The 22,232-nt window shown below is 48.1% G+C and overlaps 1 protein-coding gene and 1 pseudogene across 5 annotated transcripts; both read right to left on the minus strand.

Moving 5' to 3' along the window:
* Positions 1-215: 215 nt before the first annotated feature.
* Positions 216-12,211, minus strand: Rnh1 (ribonuclease/angiogenin inhibitor 1). Of its 5 annotated transcripts, none has more exons than XM_008854381.3 (10): positions 12,091-12,211; positions 6,560-6,664; positions 4,357-4,527; positions 3,833-4,003; positions 3,142-3,312; positions 2,896-3,066; positions 2,637-2,807; positions 2,220-2,390; positions 597-767; positions 216-473 (listed from the first exon to the last, which is right to left on the minus strand). In XM_008854381.3, exons 2-10 carry the CDS (start codon positions 6,643-6,645, stop codon positions 386-388), a joined length of 1,371 nt encoding a protein of 456 aa, XP_008852603.1. In that variant the 5' UTR covers positions 6,646-6,664; positions 12,091-12,211; the 3' UTR covers positions 216-385. The 5 variants fall into 5 exon arrangements, with proteins under 5 accessions (XP_008852603.1, XP_008852602.1, XP_008852604.1 ...); XM_008854380.3 differs by lacking the exon at positions 12,091-12,211 and adding an exon at positions 11,780-11,931; XM_008854382.3 differs by lacking the exon at positions 12,091-12,211 and adding an exon at positions 8,585-8,711.
* A 610-nt stretch (positions 12,212-12,821) lies between these two features.
* On the minus strand, positions 12,822-13,435 carry LOC115067834 (annotated as a pseudogene).
* Between the last annotated feature and the right edge of the window lie 8,797 nt (positions 13,436-22,232).

Below are 22,232 nucleotides of genomic sequence, written 5' to 3' on the forward strand. Positions count from 1 at the left end.
GTGAGTTCGAGGCCAGGCTGGTCTACATAGTGAGTTCCAGGACAGCTGGGGCTACAGAGAGACTCTGTCTCAAAAAGACAAAAGGAAAAAGAATTAAAATTGCCATCTTGGAGACCCGGTGAGCATATCTGTGAACTGCTCCAGACAGCAAACTTAAACAGCACCGTGGGTCCCTAGAGGAACTGCACAGGGCCAGTAAAGGAGGACAAGGACCCTTTTTGCCAACAAAGTGCTTTAATAGTAATAAAGTGTCTAAAGTTTTCTTGCTGAAATAAGCTGATTACAGTGTGTTCTCCAGTCAACACCAGGACACCCAGAGCCAGAGACCCAGGGAGCAGGCTGCCCCTGGAGGTGGATTAAGGTTGTGTATCCAGGGAGGTACCTCTCAGGAGATGATCCTCAGGGATGGCCTTTCCTCCTCCAGGGCTCGTAGCTGATCTTCTACCTCCTCTGACCAATAAATGTCGTACAGACTGCACACAGCAAGAAGTGAGTTGGGGTATCCCTGTGTACTAAGCCATACCTGCCTTCCTGCCTGGTTCACCTGAGCCCAGGCAGCCCTGGTCCCACCACCTTCACCAGCTGCATCTACTTACACCAGCTGCTGCAGGACACAGCTGGGCTGCTTGATGCTCTCCATTAGTTGCAGGACACCTGAATCCCCCATGCAGTTGTTGCTGAGGTCCAGCTCCCGCAGGCTGCGACTGGCCAGGAGAATTGGAGCAAGGCTTCGGCAGCCAATATCACTCACATCGCAGTCCCCCAGCCTGGGTAGAGAGGGCAGAGCTGTTCCCCATGTCTAGCCTTGGCATGAAGGCAGTCTCTCCATGCTCCTAGTGCAGCTAAGCTTCCTTCAGCTTGACAAAGTAGCCAACCCCAGTTTCTGCTGACAAAGGCACCAGCAAGCCTCTTAAGGGGAGTGCACATCCACCAGGCTCTTGCTCAGCACTGAAAGTCTAGCTAGGTCAGGAGCCAGCACTAAGGCTAGTACAGCAAGGTACAAAGGGAAAGTGACAGGGTAGACAGAGGTTTCCATGCTGGAGGCATTTTGGGGTATAGACCAAAGGAAGGAGGATAAAGTAGGCCAGTCCAGTACCCATGCCTACGAGAAGGAACCTAAGAAGTCAGGGTCCTGGGGAGTACGAGATACAGGCCAGATAATGCCAAGGAGCTGCTGTGGCTTGCCTCTCCAAGGTGGGCCTGAAAGCTCCAGGAGTCCACTTGTGAGCAGCTGCAGCAAGGCCCAAGTCTCCTGGAACAGGACCCACGCTCCTTTCCCTCCAGACTCCCAGAGCATCCCATAGCCCTGGCCACCACCAGCTAGGCAGGAGGACTACAGGGCTGTTGTCTTAAGTGGCCTGGTGCCCAGTCCAGGATGTCCAGCAGTCAAGACGTGCCACCACAGGAGGCAAGGAGGAGACAGACAGTAAGATGAACATGAAGAGCAGAAATACGACTGGACTGGCTAGAAAATGGGAAACCACTAGAAATGAGAGCAGAGACCTGAGAAAGAAAATGAGCACGGGCTGGAGGAGAGGTGGCTCAGCAGTTAGGAGCACTGACTGTTCTTACAAAGGACCCAGACTTGATTCCCAGCACCCACATGGTGGCTAACTCCATAACTCCAGTTCCAGCGGATGCAATGCCTCTGACCACCTCGGGCATCATACAACACAGGTGCACTTATATGCAGTGCAGGCCATATACTCATACACATAAAATAATACATAAAAGCTGCCAAAGAGCCAGTTGGGTGAGACAAATCGGCAGGAGAAAGTACCTGCTGCCAAGCCTGATGACCTGAGTTTAATTTCTGGAACCCAGTAATGAAGGAGAGAACTGACTCCCACAGGTCCTCTGATCTTCAGATACAGGCCATGGTGCAAGAGCATGGGCACACGCACAAAGTAACTTTTTTTAAGCTGCCAAAGATTAAAGGCAAACCTATAGGAGACTGAGGACAGCAGAGTTCTCCCTGGGAGCCAGAAAGTAACAGAAATAATGAGTGGCCCACAGTTACACACCCAGCTCAATGACCAGGGTACATGAGGGTTCCAGATACCATCTGCAGAATCCATTCTTAGATGCTACTAGAATGTGCTTAACAAAATGGGGTGAGGGGGTATAGACCCCCCTATTTGGGCTTCTTGCACAGAAGGGTGGACAGAACTTCCTGCTGCACCCAACTCCCCAGTATATGCCCACCTGCACACACTCACCAGAGCACACGTAGCACAGTGCCTGGCTGGCCCAGGGCCTTGCAAAGCTCCTGTACACCTGAGTCACCCAGGGGGTTGTTGCTCATTTGCAGCTCCAACAGAGAACGATTTTGAGTCAACACTGAGCAGAAGTGGGAGCAGCAGGCAGCAGTGAGGCTACAGCTCTTCACCCTGTGGGGACAGGCAGGCTGGAGCCCACTTTCTGGAGCTGGTAGCTGCACACCCTCCCTCCCCTTGGAGGTCCATGAGGAACCTCCTTCCCTCCTCCCCAGACCCTGCCCTTTGTATACCTGCACCTCAGCCCAGCACTGTCCCTGTCCAGTCACACCATCTCTGCCAGCAATTTCCCACACCTTACTCTGCCCTGGGCCCATTCTGTCCAGGAAGTACCTCAACCCCCCGCCTTGGGCCCCTCACCACAGTGATTCCAGCTGGCAGCCAGGCTCCAGCAGACTATCACACAGCAGCCGGGCGCCCTCATCCCCCAGCTCATTGCTAGCCAGACTGAGTTCCTTCAGGCTCTGCTTGGTTCTGAGGACATGGCACAGGTCCTTGCAGCCCTCGGCTGTAATGTCGCACTCCCACAGCCTGTGGACATCAACATTTTCCAAGGATGTGGAACACTCACCACCATGCCCTCCATCCCTTTGAAAGAGGTTGGAAACAACAGACTCACCACAGGGTCCTGAGCCTACAGTTGGGGTGTAAGAGCCCTGGGCACAGTGTTGCAATGCCTGCATTGCCCAGCTTATTGCAACCCAGGCCCAGCTCCTGCAGTGAGGCTTTGGAGCCCACGACGTCACATAGATCCCTACAGTTGGCTGATGTGATACCACAGTTCTCCAGCCTGCAGACACAGGACATGATGAGGGAAGCCCTGGGGCGTGACCCCACCCCTCACCCCCTATGACCTACTATTTACTTGAGCAACTCCAGCTGGCAGGCAGAATCCTTCAGTCCCTGGCATAGTGTGTGGACACCGGCTTCATGGAGGTCGTTGTTGCTCAACACCAGTTCCTTAAAGTCAGGTTTGGCCCTGAGCACTGTGGCCAGGGGCTCACAGCTGGTAGCCGTAAGGTTACAGTATTCCAACCTGGGGCAGGCGACAGGCAGAAGGCTCAGTCATATCAAGAAGATGAAGATAGTGGACCAACCAGCAGGGGGCAAAAGTGTTAGGAAGGGGGTGCTAGTATCTCATTTCCTATTACCTCCTCATCCTTAAGGCCCCCACTCACAAGTGAATACCCAGAGTTTCCAGGCTTATGCATACATCAGCCTTGTGCCTAGGAAACCACTAAATAAGCACCCCACCTCAAATCTGGGGTGCTCCTAGACCCAGCAGAAAGAAGTCCCCAGTGGAGGGCCATCTTCAGCTCAGCTGGGGTTACTCTGCTAAATAAAGCCAGATTCCACCAGCATCAGTTCTCACTCTCAGGCCAAGTCAGCTGCCAGTTCCTGGAAAAGGGGAGACCCTAGAATCCTAGGAGTCCTCTCCAAAGCTCCCAGCCACTGCACTGTGCTAGTGTTGAGATTTACTGAGGATATGTACCTGGCTGGGCTCTGGGACAGGGGCAGCAGAGAGCTCAGAGGCCCCGAGCAGGGTATTCACTCACTGAAGCCTCTCAAGGTGGCACTGGGGGTCCAGAAATGCTTTACAAAGCAACTGCAGGCCTGCATCCCCCAGGGGATTGTCATTGAGGTGTAGCTCACGGAGGGTCGTCAAAGAGCGTAATGGGCCAGTCAGGACCCCACAGCCAGCTTCTGTCAGTCCACAGTTCTGGAGGCTGAAATATATGCTACCATCAACTCTCCAGAGGAGCACCCACATGTGCCAGAGCCCCAACCTCACCTTGCAGGGAACTGCTACTCTTCTGGATGGCTCCATGCCTCCAGGCTAAAGGAGGCTACTAATATGGCTCAGCCAGATTCTCATTTGGGCCTAGGGCCTGGGACAAAGTAAAAGGGTGGCTTGTCCCTGCATATCTCACCTATGAGCCTCTGGCTGGAGCTGGGAGTGCCTGCTACAACAACCTGCCCCTTCCAACCTCCCCACCCTTTAGTGGTTCGCCATCACTACTGCCCAGCTGCCCACAGCAGGTTCTACTCTGAGCAGGCTAGGCTGGGCCCCTGGGCTCACCTCAGCTTCTGGATCTTGCAGGTAGAATTCTGCAGGCCCTGGAGAACCAAGTGTACACCAGCATTGCCCAGCTCATTGGTACGCAGGCTGAGCTCTGTCAGGGTAGGGTTGGCCTGGAGCACTGAGCTGATATCTTTGCACCGCACCTCAGTGAGACCACAGTCTTCCAGCCTGCAGACAGGTCCCCTGGGTCATCATGGGGTGGCGCTGGCCTCAGACCCAACCACCATCTCACACAGCAGGTTATGACCCATCAAGGTGGGCTATGGATCATAACCAAGGCATTTAAATATGAAGCAGGCATACACAGTGTCAGGCAAACCAAGAAGCCCAAGTCAGCCTGGGCTATACAGTGGAAGAAACCCTGTCTCGAAAAACCAAGAGCTAGTGATGCTGGCTAGCGGTAAGGTGTTTGCCTAGCTTGTGCAGAGTCCCAGCATGGGAACTGGGGCTGGGGGTCGGGGGGGTGTCATCATAAATGGGCACTGACAGCAGACAGAGGAATCCAGACCTGGAATGGTTAGAGCTGCAGCAGCCTGAGTATATGATGAACCACAACAGGTTGTGACTCAACAACAGAGACACCTTCAAGTCATCTCCATTAAATAAACACATAGGGTTACTCTTGTCACAGAAGAGTAAGGGTTCTTCATAAGTTATGCAGGGAATGAAAAAATGACAAAATGTCCCCTGATAATGCCAGATATGAGCTGCAAACAGAAGCCAGGTGTGGTGGTGCTCATGCCTTTAATCCCAGCACTTGGGAGGCGGAGGCAGGCAGGTTTCTGTGAATTCAGGGCCAGCCTGCTCTAGAAAGTGAGTTCCAGGCCAGCTAGGGCTACAGGGAGACCCTGTCTCAAAAAAACCAAAAAAAAAAAAAAAAAAAAAGAAAAAGGAAGAAAGAAAAAGAAGGATCTGCAAACGGGCTGAACCAACAGCAAATGTCTACAGAACCAAAGGGGGAACACAGCAGATGTGGGGGCTGCATGTTCCCACTGTACACTCAAGACAGTGTGGCAGGCAAGACCCACAGGACCTCCATACTCTCCAAAAATCCATGACCACCATGAAAAGCCCTCAGACAAGCCCAGGGGGACGCATGCAGGGTGTCCAAACTCAGACACTAGGACACGGGAGAGACCCTGTAGAAGGGTCTAACAAGATGGTCAGTAAAACTCATGTGGGATCCTGGGTGACCAGATGGGAAATGGACACAGGGGCAAAGCTAGCAACCCAATGTCTGGCAGGAAGTGCTAGGCAGCATGAGCCTTCTCCCTGGGACATGGCCATGAGAAGCTGGTGCAAGGCTGGGGATCCCTGAATGACATGACTCTGCTACAAACTTAACACTATCTCAAATAAAAATAGTTAACAAGGGAAAAGGTGAGAACCAAGCAGGCCTTGTTTCTTGCCTATGAACCTGAGGCACCAAGGGTTGTGAAAGCCTAGTGAGGAAGGCTGGTCCCAACTCCCTTTCTCAGCCAAAGCTAAGCAGAGACACATATGGACAGGTACCACTACCACCACCCAGGAACCTGAAACTCCTGCTCTATCACTAGAGGAGGAAGAGAAGCTGAGTGACGAGGGTTCAGGATGCCTAGACACCAAGTATGAGGTGCCCACTGTGTCAGCCTCCATGCTAGGCCTGCCCATGCTACCTACGCCTGCAGAGGTTCATACACACTTGTCACACACAACACATGTAAGGCAAGTACTCTACCATTGAGCTACATGCCCAGCTGTCAGTTTTGGATTTTTGTTTCCCTCCTGTATCTCAGGATGGCCTTGAACTCATTATATAGCCAGGGATGACTTGGAGCTTCAGATCTTCCACTTACCCAAGTGTTGGGACTGTAGGCTTACACTACCTTGCTCAATGCATGTGGTGCTGGGAATTGAATCTAGGGTCTTGTGCATTCTAGACATACATTCTATGGCTGAGCTATGTCCCCCATAGCCCAATTCCAGGCCAGCCTGGATTAGAGTGGATACCCTGTCTCAAAACAAACATACAAAGCCGAACAATCCTACAAGAACAACATCTTGTGAAGATTACGTAAAGCATTGAGTAGCACACTTTGTGAACACAGCAAGCCCCTGTGAGGTGGCCGCCAAGCTACAGGAACCATTCACCTCCACAGCAGAGCACCAGCCTTTCAGCTTGTCCCAAAAGCACCCATGAGGTCCCCAAGGGCATTCTTACCTGACCACTTGGTATTGCTGGATCAGGGGGAGGAGCTCTGCCCATCTGGCATCACTTAGCTGCTCACATTGGATGTCAAGACTCATGGTGGGTATACAGTGTCGTCTGGGCAGAAGTAAAAAGAAAGAGAACTCAGCAAATTGTTGGACCCTGTCAAGCTAGACCTTATAACAGGAAGAGTCCAAAATCCAAGAGGGCAGATTTTTTTTTTTTCAGAAAGGACCCAGCCTCTCCTGGTATGTCCATACACTGAGCCTCCAGAAGCAGACAAGGTGGCAGACGGGCTGCCTACCTGGTATCCCTAGCAAAGAAGAGCACAGGCAGCAGAACCTGCACAAGGCCAGAACTGTAGGACACAGATGCTAGCCTTGCCTCCCAGATATCCAGCTACAAAGGCACCTCTTGTTAAAGACAGCATGGGGACACCAAGTCTGGCATGGGAATCACCTGTCTCCTATCTGTTTGAGCAGGGTTATTGGTATAGAGAACCCAACAGGAAAGCTTCCTGCTCACTCAGCCTATGGCCTGCTGCGAGAATAGGCTGAGCTAGCAGGCAGCACCACACCCTGTGCTGCCAAGCCATCCACAAAGCCAGAGACCTAGGAAGCCAGGATTCTGGGCACAAGCAGCCCTTGAGAGGGCACAGGACTCTGGGGATAAGAGGAGTATACAAGGGCAGCCACTAAGGCACCAGCTTCCATGACTTCCTTCTGCGGCTGAGAACTCAGACCAGTCCAGTCCACTCCACATATTCTGTCCAACACCTAGGTCAGGCTCAGCCCACAGAGGGTCTAGGCTATCCACTGGGCTAAGAAAAACAAGAGCTGTACCTAGGCGAGTTGGAATAGGAACAGGTCACAGGCTCTGACTCCTGCCAGGGATGGAACAGAGCCTGAATAAACAATGCAGATACCGATTGTGGGCGTTTCTGAGGTCCTGAGGCCCTGGGTAGATACCCATGTCCCTACATTTCCCAAGCATCTGCCAAGCAGGCCAGCCGAGATCCCTGGAAGAAGTGATCCACGCTATGCTGCTGGGTTCTGTTCAAGAGCAACAGAAGGCAAGTGGAGAGACTGCTCAGAGTTCAGAGCATTGGCTGCTCTTGCAGAGGATACATTTTGGCACAAGGGTTAGTAACAGGGGAAACTGAGGCAAGGGTGTAACTCACTGTGGTCATACTGGGATCATGTTAAGGAACCAGAGTCACCAGTGCCCAGAGTGGATGAGCAAAACCAGCACTGCCTGGATCCCAGCGCGTGTCACCCTAACCCAGTCATCACTGAAGCACTCGGGGTTGGGCGGGGCAGCTTGAAGACCTCTAGGCACTGTAGCATCCAGACCAAAGTCCACAGTCCTGCCTGCTCTCTTCAGAAACTCCAGACTAGGGCAACCTGAAGCCCCTTCCTCCTGGGAAAGCACGGGGCTTGGGGTGGGGGTGCTGTCAGCCAGTTCGGACTGTGACCTTTTGAGGTCAGGGGTAAAATGGGGAAGTAACAACTTAGCTGAGCTCTCTCTCTCTCACACACACCCTCTCCCTTTGCCTGGGCCTTGGGACCAGCTCCTTTGGCCTCTCAGGGTTGCTGATCTGTGAAGCCCTGAGGATGTGCAAATGTAACCAAGCAGGAAACCCCCACGCCGGGTTTAGAGGCAAGTTCCAGACCCCAGCTTAGCACCAATTGGGCATTACTATCCAGCTGCTCCCCGATGCAACACAGTTGGGTCACACCAGCGATCTGAACAGAACCCCAGTTGGGCCTTTTCAGGGTACGACTAGGCCGCTGGCGACGGAAACCTGAGCTTAGTCCTCAAGCATCCAAGCATCGAGAAAGGATCCCTCGAGGGCACAGACGTGCCTCAAAACAGGGATCGGGAGGCTTCAGAGGCGGCGATCCCGCCCACGCCCCTCTCTTGATCCCTCAAACCTTCTGGTCCGGAAGCTCTGCCACTTATTAAGAGGGCCGGGAGGGGGCGAGAGAAAAACACGCGGGACCAGTCGCGCGCCCCGAAGCATGGCCCTGGGCTCACCTGACGCTGCCGCCTGAGGTTCCAGCTGCACCAGTTCCTTCCGCCCAGGGCGGGACTTGGAGACTCTGGTCCTCACTCTCTAGCCCCACCTAGCCTCACTTGGCCCTCTGGAGGCCACCCGCCAGGTCTGCCCCTCCCACATGCTGGCTGCACTTTGGGAACTGAACAAACCTGAGTCACATCTTTCCTGCCAGACCAAACGATCCACAGCTGCGCGGAATCGGTGCGACTCAGCAGTTTTTGAGAGCAAGATGGCAGTATGTGTGGAGTGGCATACACCCGCTGCTACGGGCCAACCAGACTTTCATGCCTGGACTTGGCACAATGTTCAAAACGTTCTTGTCCTTTCTGGCCCTGGGACTGCAGCTCGATGTAAACAGCTTTTGTCTCCTGTGCATGAAATCCTCCACACTCAAAAAGGGCAAGCATTTTATCGCTGTTAAGGACTTTGTAACATACTCCCAAGCTAACTTACTGCAGTTTGTCTGTTTTGTATTTTGAGACAAGGTCTTGATATGTAGCCCAGGCTGGCCTGGTACTTGCAGATTTGCCTCCTCCTAAGTGCTGAGATCACAAGCTTGTACCACACGCCCCACCAGTTATTTTAAAGGTGAAGAACAAACACGATCTTCGGAAAAGGTCAGCATAGAGCACTTTAGGGGAGCCCTGCTCTCCTGCACAGATGGCCACAAGCTTGTCAATGTACAGGCATTCATCTTCAACTTATCGAACACTTACTGTGTGCAAGGCACTGTTCAAAATCCCAGCTCTTCTGGGGTTTAAATAACACAGGTAAAGGAGACTCCTGCATGCCAGCATGGCAGGGAGGAGGTCGGGGATGTCTTCCCAGAAAGACATGGGACACTGGGCTCTGAGGGGACAAAGGGAGAGGAAGAGGGGTAGGTAAAAAGGAAGATTCAGATTCAGCATCACGAACTGCAGTGGTCACTGCAGACCTGGTTTAATCTTCACAAAGACTCAGACACTGGGCCTGACCAGCGGACTAGGACCTCAGTTCTTCTGAGAAGGTAAAAGGCTGCTTCGTGAGAGGGACAACTTTGGCCAGGCCAGCCCTTACTTTTTGCCTGAGTCTGTTGGTTGACCAAAGACAAAAAGTAGGAGCTGCCAACTTGGGGTTCTAGGTTTCAAGCAGGTCAGGTAGATGGCAGATACAAGGTGGGTCTAGCACCTCACCAGAAGCTCAGGAGAGACTGAATAGTGAATACCTCTTCCTGCTGTATGCAAGAAAATGAGGGCTTCTGTAGAGACCACAACAGCCTGAGGGTGAGGATGGAGAGAAAGGTAGGGAGGTCCCTTATGTATTCTGAGTTCCAACCAACTTTACTGTGGGTGTTTCTATGGGAAAATTACCCTGGGTGGGTCCCACATAATCACGAAGATCCTTGTAAGGAAGTGGCAGAGATAAGGGTTTTTGATGGATGGAAAAGGCAAAGAAACCCATTCTCTTTGAAGCCTCTAGGAGCCACCCCACAGACACCTTAACTTTTAACTCATTTTGGACTCCTGATCTCCAGAATTTGTAAAGTAACAAATAGGTGTGCGGTTCTGTTACAACAGATAGGAAACATACTTTTGCAACTTAATAATTTTTTGTTATTTGGTCTCTCTCTCTCTCTCTCTAGCCCTGGCCTGGAACTCCCTATGTAGACCAGGCTGGCCTCGATCTCACAGAGATCTGCCTGCCTCTGCCTCCCAAGTGCTGGAATTAAAGGCCCATGCCACCATGCCTGGCAACAATTTTTTTCTTTTTATGTGTATGTGTGCATTGCTTGCATGTAAGTAAGTGCACCCATGTCGTACAATGCACGAGGAGGGCAGAAGAGGTTGTCACATCTCCTGGAACTGGAGTTACAGACAGTTGTTAGCTGCCATGTGGGTACTGGGATTTGAACTCAGTCAGGTCTTCTGTAAAAACAACCAGTGTTCTTAACCACTGAGCCATCTCTCCAGCCCCAACAATTTTTTTTTTTAAATCTGTGGTCTTGCCGGCTAGAGAGCTCAGTGGTTAAGAGCACTGGAAGCTCTTACAGAGGATCCAGAGTCATTCCCAGTACCCACATGGCAGCTAACAACTGTTCATAACTCCAGTTCCAGGGGATCCAACACCCTCTTCTGACTCCTTTGGGCACTGCACAACTAGGGTATAATTACACACAGGCAGACAATACACTCATACACATAAAACAATAAAATAAGAATAAAAGCCTATGGTTTGGGGCTGGAGAGATGGCTCAGCGGTTAGCAACACTGACCTGGGGTTCAAATCCCAGCACCCACATGGCAGCTAACAACTGTCCGAAACTCCAGTTCAAGGGGATCCAACAGCCTCTTCTGTCCTCGGGCATTGCATGACACAGGTGCACTTATCTATACGCAGGCAATAGACACATACACATAAAATGAAAATAATAAAATGTTTTTTAAAAAACACTATGGTTTTGCTCTGTAGCCCCTGGCTATAACCAAGGCTGGCTTCCTTCTCCACGCTGGGATTGGAAGCCTTGGCCACAACACACCCAGCATACATAATCTGTTAATAAACAGTGAGGTGGCCCACGCCTGTAATCCCAGCAGTCCATTCAGAAAGCTGGGCCAAGATCACCATAAGCTCCAGGTTAGGCTAGGTTAAAGTATTTGACTATGTCTTCAAAATACTCCCCCCAAAAGGCCAGGTGGTGGTGCCTTTAATCCCAACACTCTGGAGTTGGCAGGTGGATCTGAGTTCGAAGTCAGCCTGGTCTACATATCGAGTTCAGGCCAGCCAGGGTTTGTGCAATCTAATTTTCCTTTGTGTGCAATCATGCTTATGCGACTGAGTCAACTCTCTTTTGACAAATTTACTACCCTACAAAGAGGACCCGGCTGGTTCTGAGGCCCTCCCTAAACAGTGCCATAAAGAGCTCTTGAATTTCTGCAGAAACCTTATAGCCGCCCCTCCATACCCAACAACGCAAAGCCACGGAAAACCCCACTTCGCTTCCGCCAACTCTCGCGAGGTGCAGTACCAACCCCAGAGCCCACAGTTCTGAGGTCCCGGATATCTCCACGAAGTTACTACCCACGTCCCCACGTGCACCCAAGGGCGGCGCAGGACAAACGAGAGATCCTCCACCTCAGCTCTCGTCCCACCGAGGCCCTCCACCTACTCCCGGAATCCCGAGGCAAGTCCTCTACCTTCCTGAGGAGGGTTTTTCGGTGGACGAGAACCGAGACCCCTGAGTAGGGGAAAGTAGTGCTGGCTGGGGCAGCCCTGGCGTGGGCTGCATCACCACACCACGCATGCGTAGGGGCCGCGCCAGAGGCCCTAGCGGACCACGAGAGACGCGCACGCGGCGCGATGATGTCATCCAAGTACGCCGGCTCCGAACGTCCTGCCCTTCCCCCCGGCCCCGCCCGGCCCGGGAGCGCGCGGCAGGCCTCCAGCTCATCCACGGGCAGATCCCGACATGGACGTCTGACCGGATAAGACAGCGCGTGAGACTGACCTTGCGCCGACAGAAGCCTGGAGACCCGGAGCGTGATGGCCGGCTTCTGACTGGAGGGCCGGGCAGGCGGGCGGGGCGGGGTCACGCCAAGGGAGGGGCGGGCCTGGTCGGGGGCGTGCCCTGTGGGGCGGGGGCTGCGGTGGTGAACCTACCCTGGCAGAGGGAAGCTGGGGAAGCTGGACCCACAATGGGCTCCGAGCCTGTAGGCCCAGCTGGGCGGAGGGCGACAGGCTCGTGGTGGTCCGAGGGTGGCTGGTGCGACTGCAGCTTGTGCCTTCACGGCTGGACACTTGACGGGTGGTGCCGGCCAATTCCTGGACTCACGCTTAACCTACGCGAGAAATATGTTTCTGGAACGCTACTACATTTTTTTTGTTTTTTTTTTGAGAACGGGTCTCCCTGTAACCCCAGCTGGCCTGGAACTCGCTACGAAGAGCAGGCTGCCCTTGAACTGACGGAGATCCGCCAGCCTCTGTCTGTGCTGGGATTAAAGGCTTCTTGCACCACCACGCCCCACTGCTAAAATATTTTTAAGGTTTTTGGTTTTGATTTGGGTCTCTTTGTAGCTCTTGCTGACTTGAAACTAACTATACAGCTCAAACAGTCCTCAAAGTGTAGACAGTACTGCCTCAGCCTTTCTGAGCCCTGGGATTACAAGTTTGAGCCACTATGCCTAGCTTTAAAAAAAAAAAATTTTTTTTAATTTACTGGCAACTGAAGATGCAAAGTATTTTTAAACTTCTAAAAAAAAATTTTTTTTTTTAGAACAAGGTAACCTAGGTTAAATGATAGTGTTCTAAAGGTTAAGGCACTCATGTGGAGCTCAGTTTTTCTGGCTGACATACAAACAATTCCTGACACCCTAGGTGGGCGCCTACCTTCTGATCTGAGCCAAGCTGACGGACCTCAGCTGGTGATGTCCCTTTTGACTCCTTGGTAAGGGTTCAAAAACTTGAGATACTGCCCAGACTTACACAGCCCAGATCTCTCTGAAAGTCTCCTGGGAAGTGTATACCATGTACAGGAAGCCATCTTCATCCTTCTCGCTCTCCTACACCTCAGAGTTGGGCGTGGACACGCTCACCATGCTGTGTCCATTCACCAGGAGAAAGAAGGCCTGGTTAGCATTGAGCTGTAAGCGCCTTCTGATTATCTTGATGAGCTCACTCATGTTGACATGGTCAGGCACCAGGAACTTGGTTTTATCCAGGACAGGCAGCTGCTTCTCGCCCTTGTATCGTTCTATGATCACCCAGATCTTGGTGGGGTGCTGTTCTTGGATGAGCCAGACGTCTTCCACCCTTTGTTCCAAGCTGCAGCTCTGCTTGAAGGTCAAAACACTTTTTTAGTCACCACACCCAGCCTCTTGATTATTTTTTTTTAAGATTTGTTTTATACCGGGCGTGGTGGCGCACACCTTTAGTCCCAGCACAGGCAGAGGCAGGCTGATCTCTGTGAGTTCCAGGCCAGCTGTGGCTACAGGGAGACCCTGTCTGAAAAAGATCAAAGGAAAAAAAAAACAACAAAATGAGCAGCAAGTGTTCTTAACCACGGAGCCATCTCTCCAGCACCCTATTTTACGTGTGTGTGTGTGTGTGTGTGTGTGTATACACACGCACCATGGCATTCAAGGAGGATGTCAGGTGTCCTATCTCTTTCAACCCTATTCCCTAGAGATGGGGTCTCTCACTAAACCTGGAGCTAGGTTGGAAACCAACAAGCCCAGTGATCTTCCTATCTCTGCTGGCTCACAAGAATAAAGAGTACTTGGCTTTTTAAGTGGGTACTGGGGATTCTACCTTACTGAGTCGTCTTCCCAGCCCCCAGCAATTTTATTTTTAAATGTAGCTCAACCAAGGTCGCATGGTAGCAGGAGCCAGAGGTCCCAGCTACCAGAGGCTAGAGCAGAAAGCTGGCTTGAGTCTAGGAGTTTGAGACCAACCAAAGTAACACAGTGAGACCCTGTGTCAAAAAAAGAACAATAAGATGTGATGGCTCAAGTTCTGGCCTCTTACTGACAGAGGGGCTAAGAAGGGGGACTGCCTGAGAGCCCTGGTTCCTGCCCCCACCTAGTGATGAGGTTCCCTTAATTGTGCCATACCCATCCCCCTACCATGGAGTTTGTGACACCCCCCCCCCAAGGCCCCAGGGCAGATCTGACTTTGGTAGGCTAAGGCTGAGATCCTAGTGACAGCCTGAGAGGGTGGACATCCTGAGAGCACCCAGATCCTGCCTCCGTGTGGTGAAGGAAATCTGAGTGTACCTGACTGGAACCTAAATTGGGCTTCTGTGGGTACTCCTGAATAGATGATCTGAAGCCATCAGTTCCCTCCAAATGAAACCTGAGAGAACCTGAACCCTGTACTATGGGCGTGCGGGGATCTCGGGGCTCCAGCTGCTGGGCGTGGCGCGGGTCTCCTACCCGTCGCTGGAGTGCGGCGGGTCCCGCGGGCCGCATCTTTGAGTCCCTGGCTCCCCGCCACTGGGGTGGACGTGGCGCAGGTCGCGCACCACGTTGTTGTGGGTCTGTGCTGGGGGGGGGGGCTGGCCCGGTAGGGTTCCATCCGAATCCACCGTGCACTCTCTCTCTAAGTTCGGACCTGTCAGCTGCCGGTCACGAGGGGAGATGCAGGCCAGCGAAAGCTGGATTTCCGTGAGTAGGTTTACAAAGAGACAGCTCTCTCCGGAAGAGGCAGAATCACACACAGAACTCAGCTCAGTCAGTGGTACAGCCCCTTTATTCAGTGACTTAGCTCGGCTCCAAGTCTTAGTGATCCAGCTCCAATTAATTAGGGGAAACCAGGATATTTTATACTGTGGGGGTAGTGGTGAAAGCCTTAGCTGATAGGTACTTTGTGGGATGCCCTATTTACATATGGGAGTGGGCTCTTGTCAGGCTGTCAGACTGCCTGAAAATCACACAGGAAAAGCTGGCAGTTCCAGAGCCAGAGCCCATGGCTACTTCAAAAGATGAGTCAGGAAGATGCCGGGAAGGCACCCTGCTGATAAAAGGAGTCTCTGCATATGAAGCCGAGCCCATAGGCTATCCGGACATGGAGAGACTGCTACTTTACACAACAGGGGTCCCCAACACTGTACCAACCAGCTTTACATAACCAATAAAGAAAGGATCTAGGCTGGGGCTGGAGAGATGGCTCAGCAGTTAAGAACAGTGACTATTCTTGCAGAAGACCTGGGTCCGAATCCCAGCACCCACATGGCAGCTAACAACTGTCTGTAACCCCAGTTCCAGGGGATCTGACAGCCTCTTCCTGTCCTCTCAGGCATTGCACCTACATGCAGGCATAACACTCATAAACTAAAAATAATAAAAATATTTTTTAAAAAAGAAAGGATCTAGGAACCCAGATAATACAAACAGAAGCATACTTCAACTTGATTCTCATCTCAGAATCATAACAAAAGAAATTCACATGCCAAGATCACAATGAAAGAATAATAAAATGGAAAGCCAAAACACTATATCCCCAGCAAAGCCCACCAATCCTATAGAAGAGTTCTATAAGGAGAACCCCCTAGAGTAACCCAGGACATTGGACATGATCAAGGAATTCAAGGAATTTTAAAAACACATGAACAAACAAATCAAAGAGCTAAAAGAAGATAGGGATAAACTTCTGAATGAATTCACAAAAGAGATAGAAACATTGAGGAAAACTCAGGCAGAAATAAAGAAGGAAGTGCAAAACTCAATAAGCCAACTTGAAACAACAGGGGAAAGCCTCACCGCTAGAATGAATGAAATGAAAAACAGAATATCAACACTGGAGGATAAAGTTGAAGAACTGAACGACTCAAGCAAAGATTATGGAAAATTTTTAAAAACATAGGAATGGAATATGCAAGGGATGTGGGACACCATGAAATAACCACATCTATGGATCATAGAAATAGAGGAAGGAGAAGAATTTAAGGTTAATGGTATTGACCAGATCTTAAACAGGATTGTAGAAGAGAATTTCCAAAAATTAAGGAAAGACATCCCCACACAAATACAGGAAGCACATAGAACACCAAATAGACAGGATCAGTAAAGAAACTCCCCACCACGTATCATAGTAAAAACACTAAATGTACAGAACAAAGACGAAAGAAAGCAGCAAAAGAAAAGTCACATACAAAGGAAAGCCCATCTGAATTACAGCTGACTTATCAATACAAACTATAAAAACCAGAAGAGCCTGGATCAAGGTATTTCAAGTTCTACATGACAATAGATGCCAGCCCAGAATACTATACCCAGCAAAAATGTCTATTATAGTTGAGGGGGAAAGAAAAATCTTCCATGACACAAACAGCCTGAAAGAATACATGTCCACAAAACCAGCCCTTCAAAGAATACTTGAAGCAATACAGAGAGTGGAGAGAGAAACCACTATACCCCAGGGGCAATGAAAGAAAATAAGTAAAGGTATTATCTAGGAAACACAAAATTACACAGAGAACACAAACAGCAATCAAAATGACAGCAACCAATACACATCTTTCAATAATAATCTTAAATATCAATGGACTGATCTCCCCAGTCAAAAGACACAGGCTAAGTGGATTAAGAAACAAAATCCACCTCTTTGCTGTCTGCAAGAAACCCATCTCACCTTCAAGGAGAGGCACTACTTTAAGGTAAAAGGATGGAAAAGAATATTGCAAGCAAATGGCACTTATGACACAAGCAAGGGTTGCAATTCTAGTACCTGACAAAATAGACTTCAAAGTAAAACTAATCAGAAGCGATAAGGAGGGTCACTTCATTCTGATCAAAGGAACAGTTAGCCAAGAAGGTATCACACTCCTTAACATATATGCACCAAACTCTTGCACCCAAATTCATAAAAACAACACTACAGGACTTTAAGAACAGATTAACCCCAACCCAGTAATAGTAGGGGGCTTCAATACCCCACTGTCTCCATTAGACAGGTCAACTGGATGAAGAATAAACAGAGAGATGTCTGAATTAAATGATACCATAATCAAATGGACCCAACAGCCATTTTTGAATATTCCACCCAGGCACCAAAGAATACACTTTCTACTCAGCACCCCATGGAATTTTTTCAAAAACTGATCACATACTGGGCCACAAAACAAACCCCAACAAAAACAAAAAAAAAAAAAAGTGAAATAATCCCATGCATTCTATCAGACCACGGTGCAATAAAGCTCAAAATCAACACTGGACAAAGCCCTAATCACTACACCAACTCATGGCGATTGAACAACACACTGCTAAACAATGAGTGAGTCAAAGGAGAAATTAAGAAAGAAATAAGCTGGGTGTGGTGGCACACACCTTTAATCTCAGCACTTGGGAGGCAGAGGCAGGCAGATCTTTGTGAGTTCGAGGCCAGCCTGGCCTGGTCTACATACCGAGTTCCAGGACAGCTGGGGCTACAGAGAGACCCTGTCTCAAAAAGACCAAAAAAAAAAAAAAAAGCAGTCCTAAGAGGGATGTTTATAGCTCTAAGGGCCTACATTAAAAAATTAGAAAGAGCCCAAATAAATGACCTAACACTGCAACTCAAGACCCTAAAAAGGCAAGAACAAATGAAACCCAAACCCAGCAGAAGAGAATAAATAGTAAAAATCAGAGCAGAAATTAATGAAATAGAAACAAAGAAAACAATACAAAGAATCAATACAATGAATCTATGAGCTGGTTCTCTGAAAAGCTAAACAAGATAGACAGACCACTAGCCCAGTTAACCAAAAGAAAGAATGAGCAAATCCAAATCAACAAACTCAGAGATGAAAGGGAAAACACCACAACAGGCACCCCAAAGATCCAGACCATTATAAAGGAATGTTTTAAAAACCTATACACTATCAAATTTGAAAATCTAAAAGAAATGGATATCTAAGATCATGGGAACCACCAAAGTTAAACCAAGAAGAGATCAACAGTTTAAACAGACCCATAACATATAAGGAAATTGAAACAGTAACACAAAGCCTCCCAATTAAAAAAAGCCAGTCCCAGATGGATTTATAGCAGAATTCTATTAAGACATTTAATGAAGACCTCCAACCAATACTACTTAAATTATTCAAAAAGACAGAAACAGAGGGAGAACTCCAAAATTCCTTCTATGAAGCCAGCATCACTCTAATACCCAAACTGGGTAAAGATACAACCAAAAAAGAAAACTATAGAGCCATATCCTTAATGAACATAGATGCAAAAATTCTCAACAAAATACTTGCAAACTGCATACAGACACACATCAAAAGGATCATCCACCAAGATCAAGTTGGCTTTATTCCAGAGATGCAGGGATGGTTCAATATACGCAAGTCAATAAATGTCATTAATCATATAAATGGACTCAAAAAACCACATTGTCATCTCAATAGATGCAGAAAAGCCTTTTGGCAAAATTCAGCATGTATTTACGCTCAAAGTCCTAGAGGGAATTGGATTGGAGGGAACGTACCTCAACATAATTAAAGCTATATACAACAAACCCACAGCCAACATCATTTTAAATGGAGAAAAACTGGAAGCATTCCCATTAAAGTCAGGAACCAGACAAGGATGTCCACTATCTCCACTCCTTTTCAACATAGTGCTTGAAACTCTTGCTAGAGTAATAAGACAGGAGACAGAAATTAAAGGGCTACTAATTGGAAAAGAAGAGGTCAAACTATCACTTTTTGCAGATGATCTGATATTGTACCTAAGAGATCCCAAAAATTCCACCAGAAAAGTCCTAAAACTGATCAACACTTTCAGTATAGTGGCAGGTTATAAAATCAATCTACAAAAATCAGTAGCCTCTCTATATACCAATAATAAGCAATTTGAGAAAGAATACAGGGAAATGCTCCCGTTCACAATAGCTGAACAAAAATTAAAATATCTTGGAATAAATCTGACCAAAGACACCAAAGATCTCTACAATGAAAATTTTAAATCGTTAAAGAGATTGAGGAAGACACCAGGAGATGGAAGGCCCTCCCATGCTCATGGATTGGAAGAATTAATATTGTGAAAATGACCATCCTACCAAAAGCCATTTATAGATTCAATGCAATGCCAATCAATTCAATGCAATCCCAATCAAAATCCCCATGACATACTTCACAGAATTAAAAAAAAAACATCCTTTAATTCATATGGAAGCCAAAGTAACCCTGAGCACAAAGAGCAACGCTGGAGGGACTACTATACCAGATCTCAAAGTATACTACAGAGCTATAGTCTTAAAAACAGCATGGTACTGCCACAAAAATAGACACATAGATCAATGGAACATCACTGAAAATCCAAACCTGAGTACACATGACTTCAGCCACCTGATATTTGACAAAGGTGCCAAGAACACACAATGGAGGAAAGACAGCATCTTCAACAAATGGTGCTGGCAAACCTGGATCTCCACCTGTAGAAGAATGAAACTAGATCCTTATCTTTCACCTTGCACAAAAGTCAACTCCAAATGGATCAAAGACCTCAATGTGAAACTGGAAACCCTGAAACTATTAGAAGACAATATTGGCAGTAACTTACAAGATATAGGTGTAGGAAAGAATTTTCTAAATCAGGCAGGAGTTGCCCAGGAATTAAGGTCAGTAATCAACAAGTGGGACCTCATTAAACTAAAAGGCTTCTGTACAGCAAAAGAAACAATCAAAAAAGTGAAGAGAAAACCAACAGAATGGAAAAAAATATTCACCAGTGACACATCTGGCAGAGGTTTAACATCCAGAATATATAAAGAACTCAAAAAACAAAGATTTGAGAAAACGACCCAATGAAAAGATGGGCTAAAGATCTAAATAGAGAGTTCTCAAAGGCAGAAATAAAGATGGCTAAGAAACATCTCAAAAAGTGTTCAACATCATTAGTAATTAGGGAAATGCAAATTTAAACCACCCTAAGGTATCACCTTACCCTAATCAGACTGGCTAGGATCAAGAGAACAAATGATACCAAATGCTGGCGAGGATGTGGAGAAAGGGGAACGCAAACTCATGCAACCTCTATGGAAAACAGTGTGGAGAACTCTTAAAAAGCTAAAAATGAACCTGCCATATGACCCGGTTATACCACTCCTTGGCATATATCCAAAAGGACTCATCCTATTGTAGAGACACTTGTACAACCATGTTTGTTGCTACTCTTTTCACAATAGCTAAGAAATGGAAGCAACCTAAGTGCCCCTCAACTGATGAGTGGTTAACAAAAATGTAGTATATTTACACAATGGAGTTCTACTCAGCAGTAAAGAAAGATGAAATAATGAAATTTGCAAGTAAATGGTTGGATCTAGAAACTTATACTAAGTGAAGTAACACAGACTCAGAAAAACAACATATGTTCTCCCTCATATGTGGGTCCTAGCACCAAATCCATTTAATTTCCAGGTCCCTTTAATAAGATGATGCTATACAGCAGTCCCTTCTGCATGAAATAACTACCATCATCACAACTTCAGCTGGGCCTGATCGCTAAACATCGTCACAATTGGGCTTGTTGACGGTTGTGCTCATTCATTGAAGGAGGGCCAAGCAGGGTCATTGGACCTCACCGCGCTATCCAGCCACTCTTCCCAGCCAACTGAATGTAATTTGACCCTAGTCACACATGGCCTCTTGGATTTGGGGAGGACTAAAGTATACAATCTGGGGAAGGCTAGGAAGAGAAGGCATGACCCATACTGGGTGATGGCTTTCCAGTGTGCATACCTCAGGTCATACATCTCAGCAACCCCTCAGTTATCGAGAAGCCTTTGAGAGGGAACTGACACTGATTCTAACCACTCCAACAGCTATCAAAATACCTGAAAGCAAATCCTGAATCCATCACTCTATAGAGTCCAGCCTTGGAAGACAAAGGGGAAATGAAGAGGAACCCAATAGAGGGATGCTTTCGGAAGCCCTTGTCAAGAAATTCCAATGGACTGTCATATGAACATTTGAAAATTGCCCTGTTCTCTTTTCTAGTTCCCTGTCTAGAACTTGTAATGCTAATTACTCTTGCCTTTACTTCTCCTTCACATCTCCTATTCATAATTCAAGGACTTTCTTTTCCCCTTAAAGATAAGATTTATATAATTGGGGAGTCTTTTAGATAGACCCACTGAAGGGATACTCCAATTGCCTCACCCTGAACCCCTGTTCAGCATAGAAGAAGCTAGAGCAGTCTGCATCCTGATTCCCTATTGGCAATTTGAGTAACCTCTTCAGAGAATGGTAGGATAAGAATGGGAGGAAGGAATTGACTAGGCAGTTAGGGTAAAAAGACCCCAAAGAAAAGTAGCCAGTTTCTTGGCTAAAACTCACAATGTCCTTGGGCCTCTTAGCAACCTACTCTGTTCCAAAGGCCAAAAATGTCAAAAATACTTGGGAGCTTTTATCTATTCCTTAAAAGATTTTAGGGTTGCCTCTTCAGAGGGTGGAATGTTGGAGTAGCCAAAAGCCCCATTAAAAAAAAATTAAAGAAGAAAGAGTACATGAAGTTATCAGGAAAAAAGTAATGGGGAGATAATGGGAGGAGTTGGAGGGGAGGGAGTGGGCATGGATTTGATCAAAATAGTTTATATGCATGTATGAAATTCTCAATAAATTATTTATTTTAAAATATGTGATGGCTCATGCTACGGAAAAGCTGGGAATGGTCCTGCAGAGGTGCTGAGTCACCAAGCAGCCTCATCAGATCCACATATCCCCCCTCAGCAAAATCCAGGATTTCTGGTGTAATACTGAAAAGAGCCCACTTTTGAAAAAGCTGGAAATGTGTGTGCATGTATTGTCGGCATGTAGGTAAGTGCACCCCCTGTCATGCAGTGCCCACAGAGGTCAGAAGAGGCTGTCGGATCCCCTGGGACTGGAGTTATGGACAGTTGTTAGCTGCCATGTGGGTGCTCGATTCGAACCCGGATCTTCTGCAAGAACAACCAGTGTTCTTAACCACTGGGCCATCTCTCCAGCCCCCTCTTTACATTTTCATTACAGAAAATTGAAACTATACATAAACAAAATAGTAATATCAGCAACCTGTATTCCTGCAGTCTAGAGGGACACATTGCTAGCTTAACTGCTGTTACTAGCATTCTTTTGATGGATCCAAAGCCCCCAGAATAATGGATTTAAACTAAAATCCCCCAGGCCTGAGAAAA

The sequence above is a fragment of the Nannospalax galili genome, unplaced genomic scaffold, assembly GCF_000622305.1.
Source record: "Nannospalax galili isolate Female #2095 unplaced genomic scaffold, S.galili_v1.0 scaffold507, whole genome shotgun sequence".
Classification (NCBI taxonomy): Eukaryota; Metazoa; Chordata; class Mammalia; order Rodentia; family Spalacidae; genus Nannospalax; species Nannospalax galili.

Coding starts and splice junctions, on each gene's coding strand:
- Rnh1 (XM_008854380.3), bottom strand. CDS start 11,886: ATGCGTGGTGTGGTGATGCAGCCCACGCCAGGGCTGCCCCAGCCAGCA. Junction 3,313..3,832: donor TGCCACCTTGAGAGGCTTCA/GTGAGTGAATAC, acceptor CGCCTGCCCCAG/GTTGGAATACTGTAACCTTA. Junction 474..596: donor TGTGTCCTGCAGCAGCTGGT/GTAAGTAGATGC, acceptor TGCTGTGTGCAG/TCTGTACGACATTTATTGGT.